The sequence below is a fragment of the Paroedura picta genome, chromosome 12 (assembly GCF_049243985.1).
Source record: "Paroedura picta isolate Pp20150507F chromosome 12, Ppicta_v3.0, whole genome shotgun sequence".
In the NCBI taxonomy this organism is placed as follows: Eukaryota; Metazoa; Chordata; class Lepidosauria; order Squamata; family Gekkonidae; genus Paroedura; species Paroedura picta.
In genome coordinates, this window is record NC_135380.1 from 18,867,491 (window position 1) to 18,885,154 (window position 17,664).

General features: G+C 45.4%; 1 protein-coding gene across 3 annotated transcripts in view; it reads right to left on the reverse strand.

Moving 5' to 3' along the window:
* Window positions 1-15,980, reverse strand: part of PPP2R2A (protein phosphatase 2 regulatory subunit Balpha) — a 56,453-nt gene extending 40,473 nt beyond the window's left edge. The window contains exons 1-2 of one of the 3 annotated variants that reach the window (XM_077306363.1): window positions 15,734-15,980; window positions 13,155-13,232 (exon numbers count right to left, since the gene is read on the reverse strand). In XM_077306363.1, coding sequence (XP_077162478.1) covers window positions 13,155-13,232; window positions 15,734-15,740 — 85 coding nt within the window. In that variant the 5' untranslated portion in view covers window positions 15,741-15,980. The other 2 variants (XM_077306362.1, XM_077306361.1) reach the window with 2 other exon arrangements.
* Window positions 15,981-17,664: the final 1,684 nt, after the last annotated feature.

Genomic DNA, 17,664 nt, shown 5'->3' on the forward strand with positions numbered 1-17,664 from the left:
GAGAGAAAAACTGAGGGGAAATCTTGCCTCAGAGAGTGAAGTGGGCGATGACATCACAGGAACCCTCAGAAATTACATTACATTGGGATTACATGGGAAGGGATCTGCTGCATGAGGGAGGAATCAGTAAAAACTGCAGATTTATTCTAGAACCAATCGAAGAACTGTATGTCCTAGTGTCACCAACTTAACTTGTTATGGTCCACCACACTTCAAGCATTTTTCTTCCTGCCTATGCTCGGGGGGGGGGGGGGGGTCCTAACAATGGAGTCTAACAAAGTAAGATGAGGGAGTCACTAGGATTGATTTTTCCTCATTTATATGCTTCATTTTCTGTAACAATTAGGGACTAACAGAACAAGAACAAAGGAGGCTCTGGGCTGCTCTTTACCAGCAGACTGGCTAGCAAAATGAGTCACATTCCGGGAAGGTGTGTCCCCTTGGCTTGGCAACAGGCACCAGCTCTCATTTTTTTTCTGGGCTTTAAAACCTTCCCCATGACCACAAGTTCTCCCCTTTCTTCAGAAACTGAAGCCAAATAAATGTGTCGTCTTCCACAAAATCAATCCCATTTCAAAAGCAGCCAGTGTCACAACAAAGTCAGGGACCCCAAGGTCCATAGCCTGAACAGGTGGAAAAATGCATTCTGTCCCACCAGCTATTGGTCAGATTCTCATCCAGAGCTGATGTTACTGAGCAGCCTTTCTCAACCTTTTTACTGTTGAGAAAGCCCTGAAACATTCTTCAGACTCTGAGAAACCGCAGAATTTGTGCAATGGTACAGAATAAGTTGGAAAGTGTACAGGTGTACATGCCCACCCCAGGCCCAACCCCTTCCCACCTGATAAATGCTTATCAAATTTTAAAAATATATAAGAAATAACTCCCACCCATTCAGGAAACCCTTCCAGGGCCATCAAAACAAACAAATAAACAAACAGGATTTCATGAAATCCTGGCTGAGTTGGAGCTTTAGAATTTCACATTCCATGTTTCAGAAATAGCTGGGGTACCTTAAAAAGAAATGTAAGTTCACTCCAGAGAGTAGCTATGTTGGTCCGTAGCTAATCTGCACCCAGTAGCACTTTGTGGCATAAACTTGTGAGAGTCCCTTCATCGTTCACAAGCAGAAATAGGCATTAGATTCTCCACTCCTCCACATGCAGCCAGCTGATGACCTTGGGCCCAGCACAGAGCTCTCTTAGCCTCACCTACCTCACAGGGTGTCTGTTGTGGATGAGATTCCTTCAGGTAGTAAAAAGGCAAGATACCAAAAACCAGCTCTTCGTCTTCTTTACATCCCAGTAAAGAAGGCTTTTGAACTCTGGGACTCTTGTGAGTCCCTTGGACTGCAAGGTGAACAAACCGGTCAGTCCTAGAGAAGATTAGCCCTGACTGCTCCTTAGAAGGCCAGATCCTGAAGATGAAACTCAAATACTTTGGCCACCTCATGAGAAGGAAGGACTCCCTGGAGAAGAGCCTAATACTGGGAGTGACTGAGGGCAAAAGAAAAAGGGGACAACAAAGAATGAGGTGGATGGATGGAGTCCCTGAAGCAGTAGGTGCGAGCTTAAATGGACTCCGGGGAATAGTAGAGGACAGGAAGGCCTGGAGGATCATTGTCCATGTGGTTGCGATGGGTCGGACACGACTTCGCACCTAACAGCAGCAGCAGCAGCAGCAACAACAGCAACAACAACAACAACAACAACAAGATGGGAGGAGAATTGCAAAGGATGGATCTAGGATGCAAAAGTACAATGTAATCATCTTGATAAGAGCTTAGAAGAAAATTAGCATACACGGTAAACTAAGAATCCTATCTCTCTTCAGCCCAGGATAAGGGGGGCATCTAATAGAGACACTCAACTCAGAATGTCTTATGATCTTAATTCTTATGATGATTGCAACTGATGTTTTAACATTTTATGAAGTTGTAATATTTTAATATTATTGAATTTAAATGTTGTTGTTCACCAGGAGGCCAAAAAACAGTCAAAGAAATAACCAGGCTGTACATTGCTGGCTGTATCCTTGTTTAAAATTCTACAGGGTCATTTTAGTAAAAATTGCTTTGCGGACTGCATGCAGACTCTGGCTAGCGGTGGCTCTCCAAGGTCGTAGAAATCATCCCCATTACCTGAACCTTTTAACTGGAGGGGACTGACACTAAAACCAGGGACGGACATTAACACTTTTGGGACTCAAACGAGATGCTTCTCAACTAGGCTTTGCCCTGCCACTTTCCAGGAACAGTGTAAAAACCTCTCTCAACCAAAATTAAGCAGAATCCATTCAAAACCTTATAAAATAACTTGCTTTACATGCCTGGTGTGTGTGTGGGTGGGAGGGGGGGGGAAGAGACAGAAAAGCCTCAATTCAGCTCTTCAAACCCAATCTGTACGATTCTGTGGTTCTAAAAGGAGGACAGCAGCATGGCCGCCTAAGGGGTTTGGCGAATAACCCAAATGGCAACATTTTAAGACGAACGGTCCCATCACTTGTGAACTTCTAAATGGAAAAGTACATTTTCATAAAGACTGTCTCTGCAAGGTAATTATTTCTCCTTCAGTGTACAACAAAAGAACAGCGAACTAAGTGCTTGTGGCAGTTCCCAGCATTTCAGCTAAAATTATTATCCATCGGGGGGGGGGGGGGCTCATTTTGATGCTGCAGCAACATTGACATAACTGCCAGTAACATCACTATTGATGGAGGTCCGGCTTATCCCTGCTTTCCTTAGGAAAATGTCCATTTTCAGATCTTAAAGCTTAACCACACACTATTTTTAGGTCACAATAAATTAGTAAGATTATTTATTGTATGTATATACCGCCTTCCCTTGCGGCTCAGGACGGTATAGAAATAATAGCTAGCACCATCCTATATCATCATATATTATATAGCAGTACGAATGTACAGGACAACAGTTCCCTGTCCCGAGGAACTTATAACCTAAGACAGGGATAGTCAAACTGCGGCCCTCCAGATGTCCATGGACTACAATTCCCAGGAGCCCCTGCCAGCATTTGCTGGCAGGGGCTCCTGGGAATTGTAGTCCATGGACATCTGGAGGGCCGCAGTTTGACTACCCCTGAAGAAGGGCTAAAACGCAGCTCGGCTGGGAATAAAAGAATTAATTTCAGTAAGGAAGGGGGCCCGATGTTACACCATTAAGATCAACATAATGAGGCCTAACGAAATAACAATTACCATTTTTAGCAGCAGGGAAGTATTTGAAAAGCTGCTCTCCAAAATTCATATTTGAACAGGAAAAAAGCAACAAGTCGACAGTTTTGCTGGTGGAAGAGACGGCTCATTTAGAGCTCTGTAGGGCAGCAGTTGCAGATGTCTTAATATACTGGGCTTGCCAAGAAGTGGTGGGATCCATTGGAGAGAACTGTAGCCCCTACACTCAGAACTTCAGGCATCTTCAAGGACTCGTCTTTCCCATTCAGGCCTGAATACCTACTGGGTCTGCAAATTTTTGTTCTCTGGGTTGTAAGCAATAAGCTGACCACTTGGTGAACAATACGGATGTGTTCAAATGAAGTAGGACGTACCTGCTCCCACCATTACACTGTTTTCTCACATGCTTAGGCCTCATTTTTCTTTCCACCACTACTGCCCCCCCACCCTCCCTCCCTCTGTCATTGCTGCCAGCTCCAATTTTCCAAAAGACACATGGGGAAAAAATTAAAATAATTCAGAGATTTTGAGTTGAGGCTTAATGCTTGGCATTTCTGTGCACCTTCACTATTGGGTCATGACCCTAGCGACTTTAAAAGCGGCTGCACAATTAGGTACTAAATCAAAAAAATGGCTAATACACACCATTATGCAATGCAGTCTAGCTGCTCGGATGTTTCAAGCATGCATTCAGCTGCACGGGTGCAAAGAGGGGATGGAAACGCCATGGATTCTCACTGTGCAAAACACGGTCAATTTAACAAGCCGAACAACCATGATGGCAGGAAATGAGATTTCATTCTTGAACTGGGCAAAGGCAGGCACAAGCTACACCAAAGAAGCAACTAATGCAAAAGTGCAAAGTTGCTTGGTGCGGCACAATCTTTGCCAGGGAACACTGCGGCAATCTGAGCAGGAGACTCAAACGAGATAGGCTCCCATAGTAAACACAGTAGTGTTGATGCTCACAGCATGACTGATAAAGACTCCTGCACCAGCTTCACACCTCCCAGCGCAAATTACTCACTCTCTTTACTGATACCGTCATTGACCAGTCAGATTCCACCATAACATAAGGACTGCACTGAAAGTTTACATTCCTCCCGAGTCTGCTTGCAGGCTCTGTCAGTCATTACTGGAATCCTCTGGAAGGGCCCACCAGAGGATTCAAAAAGAACATTCCCCCAATCAACACCCATACTAGCTTTCAGATGCCCCTGCAAGCTATTCTTTCAAGGTCCTTTTATTTTTATATTTCTGAAGGACTACGCCGGCCTGTTTGCGGGGGGAGGGGGGGAGACCAGGATTTAAGTATTTTCCAAATTATTGGATTTGCCCCCATTCCACATAGACGCAGCTGTACACTGAAACATGCGCTATGCTCAGTATCAAAGGCAAGGCATTCTGCACAGGTTCCAGAGCATGGCTGCAAGTATTCATGCACAGCTTAATAACTCAACCATCTAAACCAGCATACTTTGATCAAATAAAGTTTCTAGACTCGATGACTACGCAACAAAAGTCTGAAAGCACACAGACTGAGTAGAGGGAATTTAAGTGAGCAGGGAAAGGGGCCAGAGGTCAGTATTCTGTATAGCTTCTTGCCGAGCGCATGGCAAGAGGACTTAATTAAGAATGGAGTTAACAGTCTCCATTTAATGAGCCAGGAACTTGCATCGGATACACTTGGGTGCAAATCCCATCTTTACCATGAACTCAAAGACCTCTAGGAAGATTCGTCTCCAGCCCCAGCTCCTCAGTCATAAAACGAGAACAGTCAGCAAAATGCACAGGAAGGCACATGCTGCTTTGCAAGGTAGAAACTGTAGCAGTCATGAGAATGACAACTCTTTTCTCCCTGTGCTCAGTTTCCCGGGAACCCGGACCATGTGGCACAAGTCAAGTACTGTATGGTACCACGGTATTGCAGTTGAGAAACTCTGTGGCAGATTATAAGGTAAAAGCAGGTGGTCTCCTAAATACACTAGGCCAGGGGTAGTCAACCTGTGGTCCTCCAGATGCCCATGGACTACAATTCCCATGAGCCCCTGCCAGCAAATGCTGGCAGGGGCTCATGGAAATTGTAGTCCATGGGCATCTGGAGGACCACAGGTTGACTACCCCTGCCCTAGGCCAAAGCCTGTCTAGTCAAGAAAGCAATTCATCCACTGTTTACACAGAGATTAGGTAGGAACGTGTCTGCTTGAGGAAAGCCACTTGTGAATGGATGTATCATGGATACACTAGGATTGCAGCCACAGTATTTCCTGATTTGCAAGGTAATCGCTCCTATGCCAATGTAGTGTAAAAGCTTCTATAGTGTGAAGGAACAGCTGAGTCAAGAGTTGGAAGGAATTCTGAGCCACAGCTAGAGCTTTAATGATGCTGAAGGTGCTGGATTGCTTTTATTAGGTATAGCTGAGTATCTGCCAAAACTTAGCACCAGTCTGTGCATTCAGCAGAAGTCAAGATGGAAGATGGATCTGAAACGCACTCTATTTCAGGCTGCCAGGTTAAGACACGGCCTATGGAATTTTAGACTCCCTTACATATACCATTTTTATCTAAGCTGAATGCTGCCTTTATCATGAATGGCACGATACTTGGCCTGGCTTTCAAGCAAGCCAGTTATATTTTTGCCACTTCAATATTATGCTGAATAGTCTCCTTGTTCAGCATGTATGACAATATAAGTCCAGCGCCTTTCAGGCTATGCTGGCTCCAGAAGCTCTTTGAATAGAAACAGGCAACAATCTATCAAGACTGCCTTTTCAAAAAAAGGAAAACACAATCAAAGGAAAGTGACACATTGCACAGACAAGAGCAGTGGTCACCGTGGCAATAGGAACACATCTTGTGAACCGCTGCCCACGCAAGCAAGTGGCTGCTGGGATCCTTTTCCTCTCTCAAATAAGTCTGCAATTATTCAGGGGAGCAGAAAGGAAATGATAGACTGAGACAGACACCAGTATGAAAATATTGAGGAACGCATAAGAAACAGGGGTGGGAGGAGAGAATAAGCTAAATCCCACTGGTAGCAATTAAAAAAAATGTCCTGTTTGCAAAAGAACACAGATAAGCCAAAAAGGGAAACCATAGCTATGAACCAGCTTATTAAAAACACCATCAAGCACAGCTGAACGGAACATCCCTGGTATTCCACACCTGGCGGTCCACCTGAGTCTCAGTGAGAAAGATGGACTATAAATAAAGTAAATTGCTAAACTGGGGCCGATGACTGGCTGTTCTTCTACACATCCCGTACCTATTCTGATGTCACTCAGCAGCACATTAAAAAGGGACATTGCACAGGGCCCCGTGAATCTGCACAACAGCACCCATCAAGTCCAAAGCTATGCCGCTCTGGGTGCCACTTCGAATTGCGCTGCTACTTCATACATGACAAGGAAAACTGCCCAAGTTACTCGTGGCCTCAGGGAAATCTCTTTCCCCATTCATGCAGGGCAGCTGCTGAGTCAGAAGCAACAACACAGCCTGGCAGGTGAGATGCCACTTCCAACCTGACAGGCAGTGCTATGGCATGAAAGGATATCCCAGAGGCCTCCAAGGGATTGTGTCATGGAGCACCTCCCGGATTATGAGAAGCAGTTCAATCAACAGGGTACTGCTTCTGACTCAGCAGCTACTCCGTATGTGCACACAGCTCTTTCTTCACACCCTGTAGGACCAGTCTAACTTGACAGCAGGGCCTAGGTAGCGAGACCCCAAGCAACCTGACCACGGATTGAGGAAATCAGCCACAGCTATTCTAAATGGTAAAGTAGGCCATCTCCATCCGCAAAGTGGTGTGCATCACACCCGGCTCAAGATTACAAACACATCAATGGTAGTCCACTAGATCAGGGGTAGTCAACCTGTGGTCCTCCAAAGGTTCATGGACTACAATTCCCATGAGCCCCTGCCAGCAAATGCTGGCAGGGGCTCATGGGAATTGTAGTCCATGAACCTCTGGAGGACCACAGGTTGACTACCCCTGCAGTAGATCAGATCCTGAAAAGCCCTCCAAGTTCACCCTAAGAAGGACTGGCAGCCAACTTTAGAGACAAACATGGCCAATGCAGTATAACGAATACTGTCAAGCTGGGATTTAGGAGACAACACTCTCAGCCTAACATACCACTCAATATTGTTGTCAAGATAAACTGCATGAGAGGAGAACAATATGTCTTTATGTCCCCATTAAGAAAAAGTCTGGGTATAAACAGAGTAAAATAATAATATCATGTTATTCTTTGGACAGGGGGGAAATGTCAAAACCTATGGCATAAAACAACAAACATGGATCCTAGTTGAGTAGAAAGGTGGCATAATTTCCTTAAATAAACAGGTATCAATAAATCCAATATCAAATCAACCAAATCTGTGGCAACTTAAATCCAGAGACTGGAGCTATGAACAAACAAGACAGATCTACCTACCTACCTGAAAAATGACCGAGTTTTTCAGGAAAGGAAATCTGAAAACTAAAAGGAGGGTTAAAAACCCCAAAGTAACAGAAGGGGAAGTGAGATACCCTACAAGTCCTTGTGGGCCCTTTGTTTGTTTTATTAATAAATGCCTATGAGGCTGGGAGTTCAATCCCAGCAGCTGGCTCAAGGTTGACTCAGCCTTCCATCCTTCCAAGGTCTGTAAAATGAGTACCCAGCTTGCTGGGGGGTAAAACGGTAATGACTGGGGAAGGCACTGGCAAGGCCACCCTGTATTGAGTCTGCCATGAAAACGCTGGAGGGCATCACCCCAAGGGTCAGACATGACCCAGTGCTTGCACAGGGGATACCTTTACCTTTTAAGCAAACAAGCAGTTCATTTGGGGATTGCCATTAGCCCTTCATATTCAGAATAAGCTACAGGAGGTGAGAACTCTTTAAGCTACAACATCTGGAAAGAAGAAAAGGAAATCCTGACATGCAGCCTCCAGTAATAAAAATTAACACCGTCTTCCAGTAAACAGATCTATTTCTTGTTCATACCTAATTGGAAAGTTTGGGTACAAAGTACAATGAGGATATAAGTTTTGATCTTGGAAGTAATTACACCATGTTTAATAAAATGATAGCGTGTCATTAGAAACAAAAGGAGTTGTTCTTAATGTGCATTTAACAAGAGAACCATGCTCCGCTGCCTTTGCTACTTGCAAATCAACTCTCAATTCCGTTCTCCAAATAGACTCAGCAAGTTCTATGGTAAAGGCCTGGCCATAACGGTCTGGCAGGTGTTCTGCAAACAAAGAACACGGTGCAACTGTATCATGCAAAGTCCCTTCCAAAGGCAGTCACAGCTATATCAACAATATCCTTACACCTCTCTCTGGAAAGTGGAGTAAGAGCCACATCCCTAATTTCATATAGCAATTTGCTTTTGACATTCAAGCCTAATACTCTCAGGCATCTCCAAAGTATTTCTCCCAATCAACAACTACCATTCTTAAGAACATAAGGACAGTCCTTCTGGATCAGAATGATGGGCCACCATATAATCGCAGGCATATATATGTAATGTTGATCAGCTAAATGAACAACAATCTTCTCTCAACCACACTTCCTTACAGAATTTAAACAAGAGGAATCTGTTTGCCAGAAACACATCAAAAGCCTTCTTGAGTTGTTTAAAAAAGAAGATTAAAAGGATTATTGGCATTTACCATGAAGGTTCCTTCTGCTCTGAGGGAAGGCATCTTGACACGGGATGATTCCCATCTGTCCACCAAGGAGGCAGGACTAAAATTCTCCCAGTTTCCTGTCTCCTGGGTGGAGTCACCCACTTTCCTGAGTTTGGGAACCCCAAAGGCAGTAAGTATATTAAAATACTATATATGTCAAAGAACACTTTCCTGGGAATAAGCCCCACTGAATAGACCTGAGTAGGATTCCTGGTTAGGATTGTTCTCTAAGTAAATCTTGCAAAATTTTAGGAAACAGGAGACACAAGACAGGAAACAAGGTGGCATCAACATGGAGAAAAAACTTTTAATCCTCCCCCCCCCCCCAATTCAAATCAGAGTTGGACAAGATGCCTGTCCTCTCTCAGGGTGGAAGGAACCTTCATAGTAAGTGCCAATGTTCCCTTCTCACTCTGAAGGGAAGAGCATGTTGACATGGGACGTCTAAGCATTTGTATCAGGTGGGAAAATCAGTCACCTGTACTACTTGTTGTAATACCCTCCTTCGGAAGGCTCTGTCAGCTAAGGCAGGGGTAATCAACCTGTGGTCCTCCAGATGTCCATGGACTGCAATTCCCATGAACCCCTGTCAGCATTCGCTGGCAGGGGCTCATGGGAATTGTAATCCATGGACATCTGGAGGGCTGCAGTTTGACTACCCCTGGTCTATTTGAATGGTACCAATTATTCAGACCTGTGAAGGGCTGAGCTATTACTTATTACTCAGATAGTTACACACTGCTTTTCTTTCCAAAGGGGACCCAACACAGCAGGTTAGAATTCCATTCTCCCGCCTCCATTTTATCATTGCAGGTTGACTACCCCTGAGCTAAGTTGGAAAAGATGAACCAGGTTATAATTGCTGGAATATGCAAGATCTGTAGTATGCATTGTTCAAGAGTATATGAGAACTATCCTATAAGGGGCAATGGAGAGGTGTATTTAGCTTCGTTAGATTTAGAACTTTCTGCTGTTTTTCAAATACTCTCCTCCTACATGCTGATTGGCTAATTTGGAGACTTCCTGCTCCTTTGAGCAGGACACGGGATGATTCCCATCTGTCCACCAAGGAGGCAGGACTTCCTGCTTGCTTCCAGAACAACAGATAGGATTAATTCTCTCCCTCTCTGCTTTCTACACAAAGTTGTTTCTCTTCACAATAAAGCTATTCTTTTAAGCAGGCTGGTGTTCTGATCCTCTTTGCAAATGTAAACTTTGCCAACAAATATTTCCCCAGTGGAGGCTTCAGCATCCAATGGTGTATTTGTTATTGCACTAGGAATGGAGTGAGTTGTGGTTCCAGGTGGTACCTGGAGCATGCTAGTTTAGTAAGCATGTGAGATGAATTGTCTCAGACATATTACCACTCTAGACTTTTTATGACCCATCAGATGCATTTACTGAGATAAAGAGTCTGTTTTATGAGATGATGTGGTATGCCTAATAGAGATATAATAGTTTGGAGCTGGAATGAAGACAATGATATTTCCTGGAAGCAGTGAAAGCAAGTACGGACGTTTGGATGGAATGTTGGATCTTGCTCATCTGACAAACACAAAGAATTCCCAGGGTAGATAAAGCTCATGATTCTGAGACCCTTCTGGCTGGTCACCGCCCTCAGGAAGATGACTTTCATTCTCAACCATTTTAGAGTAACTTCTCTCAGAGGTTCAAATGGAAATGGAGTATGTGCTGACAAGGCTAGGTGTAATTGCCAACTGGAGGGCTACTCCTAGCGTGACTGTGTGAGTATGTCTGCATACAGAGCATCCATCAGCCTCTGGGACCACTGTAGCCAGTGCTGCTACTTGTCTTGTGTGGCATATTCTGGTTGACACCACTTGCAGGAACTCCAGGGTTTAGTGTAATATAGGTGGAGAATGAGTTGAGGTGCTTCTAGAGACAAGCAAAAGTATCACTTTGACCGTTTATGCACTGGAGGTTTCATGCTGGGATGTAGGCTGGAGTATAAGTTGTGGCAGGTTGCCCCACCTCTTCCTGCACCCACATGGGGGAGCATTTGGCCTGGTGCACCTCATACACCCCCTATTTGTGCTCCTGCATGGGAGCTGGGGCAGTGAAGTTCCCAGTGCATAAACGGTCTTTGAGGCCTTTTAAATAGCTGTTTGAGGCACTTTAACAGCTGTTTCAGAAGTTGAATTCAAAGTGGTGTTCGCCTTTGGAAGAAAGAATCAGGGGTAGTCAAACTGTGACCCTCCAGATGTTCATGGACTACAATTCCCATGAGCCCCTGCCAGCATTTTCTGGCAGGAGCTCATGGGAATTGTAGTCCATGGACATCTGGAAGGCTGCAGTTTGATTACCCCTGGATAAGTTATCCTGTTGCTCAATGCAGAGAGTATTTTGTTTCTCTCATAAAACACTGTGTAGAGAGTGCCAAATATATTGTATATATTAAATCTTCAACAAGGAGGCAGCGGGACAAAACAGCTCAAGCATTTACAAGGTTAAGACTGCAATTCTAGGTATATTTACTTGGAAGTAAACCCTACTGAATTTGGTGGAACGCACAGAGGAGAAGGCCACGTGGATGCTCTGAAGATCCAGTTTCCACATGTGTATGATTGTCTTGATCAATATTCTTCACTCTAATGTTAGTATTTCCAGCCAACTGGAAAGAACGCAACTCTCTACGTTTGTACATAACTCTTGTGAGGTTATATGTCACTTGAAGAATAACTTCAACATTTGAGGCAGATTCCCTCCTTAACAAGATATCATTCAAAATGAATACACTGTTAGAAAATATTTTCTTTCTTCTTTTGCCCCTCCTGGGCAAAGGCCCCACCTACTTTTAAAAACACCTGATAGGCAGTAAGAATGGCATCTGTAGGCACTCTGGAGAGCCCAGCCATAAGCCATACACCAAGGAAAACATTTCAGAATTAAAACCAAAAGAAGACCTTATGTTCACACAGCCACAGCATGCGCATATTTAGTACACTCAAAGCCAAAAAAGCTATTTCACAGCCCTCCTTCCAAAGTCCACGCAGAATTCGAAAACTCAGCAATATAACACAGCTGGAGACTGATACATTACTCCCCAAATGACACAGCGCTGGTGGTGTAACTATGCATTAAAGAGAGGGATGTTTCTAACTGAACAGGACATCCCCGTGTCCCAATTCTCTCACTGCGCCCAGTCACAAAAATATTGGCCATCACTGTGATGACACTACACAGCGACACTCCTCTCACACATCTCACTAGCGGCGCTAGAAGGGAAGTACGGTGCGGAAAGGCTGAAAATGGTGTCCGTGTACTAAGTCTCCCACCTTCCAATATGTAGGCACAGCAGAAGTGGATAAGAAAATTCAACACAGACATGTCCATTTTCAGCAGCACCCTTGTGACTTCCCACAATGTGATGGATGACACTAAACCTTTTTGGTTTTCGGGGAAATCAGAGAACTGTCTCTTTGTTTAGCTTAAGTTCACCATGAATCCACAATTACTGGAAGTTGTTGAGCATCAGGAGTCTAAGGAGCACCCTTAGGAGCACCCCTTTCCAAGGGAAGGAGCCACAGGATTCCTACACTTATTCCAGCAGGTACAGATACCCGCATTTAAATTGGATGAGACCAAATTCATGCAATGTTCTAAAGCAGGGGTAGTCAACCTGTGGTGCTCTAGCAAATGCTGGCAGGGTCTCATGGGAATTGTAGTCCATGGACATCTGGAGGACCGCAGGTTGACTACCCCTGTACCTAAAGCACATGCCTGAAATCTCAAACTGGGTGCATGACCCCTATGGAAAGGTTACTTTCTACATTTTTCATTCAAACAATAGACCAAAGGAGAATCTGCAACATTTTAACATGAAAAGTGTAACAACCTGAAGAAACTCAAACACACAGAAAATCAAGTCACTCGTTCCTAGTAGGGAATTCCAGAGACCAGGTTAAAGTGACTTGTATTTTGAAAAACCACGGGTTTGTCTCTAGTCTTAATGCCACACAGGGGGCATGATTGGCATCCTTTACCCTACTGTACCGCTGCAAAGGACAGAGCACTCTGTACATTCTCAAATTAATATCAGCATTCATCCTGTCTGAGCCACAGTGTTAAAGGGTACTCGAGCTGCATTCGAGGGCTAAACACTACCTAGAGCAAAACCAACTCTGCAGGAGCCAGTGGACCAGCAGGCTCTTGCAACCCCAGCCCACACTGGCATAAAGTTCATTCCAGCTTTTGAAGTGAGCTGGCTGTGTGGGGGCATAAAGGAATAAGTTTCAGAAATGCTGTGCTGTCACGTTGTTCTTACCTTCTGCAACATCGTCATCCACAGCCCCTTTCACCTGAGAAAAACACCATTGAATGTCATTCCCTCCTCCTCCAGCTCCTAGAAACAAAACACAAGTTAAATACAAGTAGATCCACACCCTGCTAATTAAATCTGGCGCACTCCTGCTGGCATTCCACTGTATTAAACACTGATCCTTGGCATGCTGCATGCACACTGCCCACCCACAAGAACTGACCATTTACAAACTTTGGGAAAACACATAGAAACTCTACTGGCAAACTGGTCTTTTTCCTACCTGCCAGCTCTCCCTACATCCATGTGCTTCAAAATACATGTGAGCATGTGCACCCTGCTGTCAAATGAGAAACAGCCCATGCCAAAACAGTACCCATTCAAAACAAAAACAAAAAACAGAAAGGAGATCATCAGGATTTCTGATGCCACACTCAAAATGCATAGCATGACTTTAGAAGTTACAAAGCACCTTTAAAAATACATCACAAATAATGCTTGTAAGGAGTTCAAAACACCATCTCTTCCGACCAAACTCACTATCCAAGTTAACTTTTCCAACATGGCTAACAGATGTTCAAATCAAGAATGAAACCATGCCACTTATTAAAACAAATCCTAAACGTGCCCCAGTTCTCGTCAGGGAAGTTTCGGAAGTTTCAGAAATTACACTTCAACACATTACTGAGTATCCAACAAAGTTTGATTAACAACAGAAAAACAAAACAAAAAACCACCGCCCAGAAACCCAAACTGGTTCTTTTAAGGAAATAAATTTCAGACACACTACCGTAGAAGACGGACCGGAGAGAAAATTTCAAGAACATTACTGGCTCGGCAGAAGGCGATGAATCATTTGAACCCTGGCACCAGAACATGTACAAAACACACCACCCATCTCTCTGGCATTTCATTCAGAGCAAGTCACCGGGCTGGGTTCACACAGGAAAAGAAGATGAGGAACGCCAACTCTTAATTTCAGAAGGACTTCTGAAACACAGTGTCAAAATGGAGTTCTCCTCTAATCCACTTCTCCAGAAGTCTCTCTCTCTCTTCCCCTCCCTAAGGGAAGCACAACAGTTTCATCTTTGCAACAGAGATGGGAGGGGACGGCCACAAGTTTCCCCTCCCTACACAAGGCGCAGGGAGTTTGAGAGGGGGAAAAAGTTCAAGACAAATAGACAGCTCGGGAAGCACAGCCAGCAGCCTGGGAGCACAGGAAAACCCGAACAATCCAGCATTCTATTTTAATCTCCCTTTGTTACCTCGCTCAGAATCATTTTAGCATATCTAGGCACGGAATGGGAATGCGGAAGGATGCCGGCTGATAGGCATCTGATTGAAATGGGCCATCCCAAGGCCCAGGTCTCAGTTACGTTTCTATCACCCACTGATGCATTTTTAAAAAATAATACAACAGGTTGCACAAAAACTCGGGCATGTTTCCTCTTCACGCCCACCCACACGACGTGTTACATTCGAGGTTTGGCTTCTATTGATAAAACAAACAGAATGAGCAAAAGGACAGAAGGGAAGGAGAGAGTATATGGGGGGGGGGAGGAAAGAAGGGGGAAATCCTAAATCCAGCCTCACATGCCATTCTTCCTAATGGAACGCAGCCAAAAGGCAATGTGACTAGCAGAACAGGGGTGAAGACAATTCCCACCAAAAGAGAAGGAGGACGTGCATGCCCCATACACGGATATGTATTTTCGGTTTCTGCATCCGATGATCCAGAGTGCAACCTCAATCAAACAGCAGCATGCAACATTTCTTCTACTAGAAGCATCCAGGAAGGAATACTCCACATGCAAAGGAATTAGATGGCTTTTAAATATTTATTTATCTAAAAAGCAGCACTAGGCAACATCGTGACCGGGCTTTGCCTACAGGTTGGCGAAAGTGCATCTCCCCTCTTGGCAGAGCCATGGCACTTGCTGAACCACTTGGCAAGGAAGGACCACCCCTCCCCTCCCAAATCTACACTTCAAAGAATCCCTCCACTCCTTGGCCCAGTCCCTGAGCCCTGCAGAAAGGAATTGCACCGAAAACAAACCGAGGAGCCCCCGGACCTGACCTTTGCAATTGAAAAACCCGCCTTTCCGGAGGGTTTTTTTCTCAACTTGTCTCCCCTAGAAAGGGAGACCTCCCTTTTCCTTAAAAAAAAAAAAAAGGCATGCACGTGAAGCTTCCTCGCCCCTCGCCTCCTTCTGGTCCAAGTCGGAAGCAAAAGGAGAAGATGAGCCCGTAAAAAAAAGAAGAAAAAGAAAAGTGTGGCAAAACCAGAAGCAAGGAAACGGGAGCTTACGACGCTCGTCTTGCCAGTTCCGTTCTTGCAGGGAAGGATGCATCGGAGAAGGACGAGGTGGGAAGAAATGCGAAGGAGGGAATAAACAGCGCGAGGAAGGGAGGAGAGCGGAGACCCCCCGGCCGCCCCGCTCCCAGGGCCAGTCTGCAAAGAGCTGCACGCCGCAGCCGCTCAGCAACGCGAGCTCCTCCGCCCGCCCATGCAACAGCCTCACCTGCCGCCGCCCCGCCGGGGGCTCCAGCGCCAGGCGCCCCAAACGAGGCGATTCCCCCCTTACCTGCCATGTTCGGCTCCCAATGGTGGCAGGGTGGGCTACGGCAGCCTCTTGGCTCTCCAAAAGTATCCCAGTGCCAGGCGCAGAGAGGCCACGGAGCAAGGATGGAGGCGGATCGCGCCGGGGGGGGGGGCAGGGTAAGGCCGGCTTCTCTCCCAGGGCTTCCCCGCTCTTGGCTTCCTCTCCTTACCCAGCCCCCCCCCTCCTTCAGGTTCCACTTTCCAAAATGGCGCCGGCTGAGCCGAGCGTGACGTCACCGGCGGAGGCGAGGGCGGGCGGCGAAGTGGAAGGGCCCGAAGGCCCGAGGGGAGGAGGGAGGAGGCGGAGGGGAGGGGCGGGGCGGGGCGGAGGGGGGAAAGCCGCGCGCTGATTGGGCGGCGGCGGGTCCTCGCGGGACACGCCCGCTCGAGACTTCTCACCGCCACTCTCCAGGTGATCTGAAGGTGGGGCCGCTACGTGCGCGCAGCTCAGACCTGGGGAGGCCGAGGCAGGCCGGGGCGCTCCGCCGGGCTTCGTCCTGGCTGTTGCATCTCAGTCATTGCAAGCATGTGGGGGGAGGGGGGGGCGTGGTCCTTGTAGGTCTGAAGTCGCACAACAAATGTGCGTCCAATGGCACCTTTAAGACCAACCAAGATTCATCCAAGGCATGAGTTTTCGAGTGCATAAAAGCTTGGATGAATCTTGGTTGGTCTTAAAGGTGCCATTGGATGCACATTTTTGCAGTTTTTCTTTTGACACCGATAGTGACCTGATACTCTTTTAATCTTTTTTTTTTTGTCTCTCTTGGCTAATGACTGCTTGTGCAGTGCTTCTAGCTTCGCTTCTTTTTTTTTAAGGTCATTTAAAAGAAAAATTTTAATTGTGTGAAAGTTCACTACAAATGAACATAATGCAAACTTCCTAGATCTCCCCACGAAGTCCCAGAAATGTATGTTTTGTGGCTCCTCAAACAAAATTTACTAAACCAAATCCTTATGCACCACACTTTTAAGTCAAAATTTGGTTATTCATTCTGTATTAATGTTAGAAAGAAGAACCGTCATTGCCAAATGAGTTGATAAATGGCCTTGTCAAATGAATCACACCTTCCGTAAGGAAAATCTGTAATTTCAGCACTAGCCCAGGCATTGACAAGCCAAACACTAATTAAAAGAAGGCTCTGAAGAGTGCTAGCATTTTTGCTAGTAGATTTTTTCCCCAACAGTGAACAAATTCTGAATACAGGATTATTTCCTAACAAATCTGGGTAGCAGATAGTAAAGCATTTATTTGTTTATTTATCATAGAATCATAGAGTTCGAAGGGTCCATACAGGACATCTAGTCCAACCCCCTGCTCAATGCAGGATCAGCCTAAAGCATCCATGATAAGATTCTGCTACCTGAAGACTGCCAGTGAGGGGGAGATCACCACCTTCTTAGGCAGCTGATTCCACTGCTGAACTACTCTGACTGTGAAACCTTTCTTTTCATGATTTCTAGTTGGTACTAGTCTACAGATAGTTTAAAGCCATTACTGTATTCTCTCCTGCCAACAGGAACTGCTCCCTGCTTGATTTATAACTCACCTTTCTGCAACTCGGAAGATTATAGGTAGGTAAGTGCTGCTGAGTCACAGCCAATTTACAGGGACTCCAGCAAGGGGTTTTCAAGGCAACTGAGAAGCAGAGGTGGTTTGCCATTGCCTTCCTCTGCAGAGCCTTCCTTGGAGGTCTGCCACCCAAGAACCAACCCTGCTGAGCTTCTAGGATCAATCCATGCCATACAGCCTTCCTTTCTCAGGGAAGATGACACAGTGTCTTTAAAAATTCAACCTAACTGCATAAAATAGCCAGTATACAATGCAATAGGACAGAGATTACAGAAACTAGTAACCTATGCAAACAGAAGCCATGTAGAAAGTGGGTAATTAAAGTAGAAGATACAGTAAAAGCA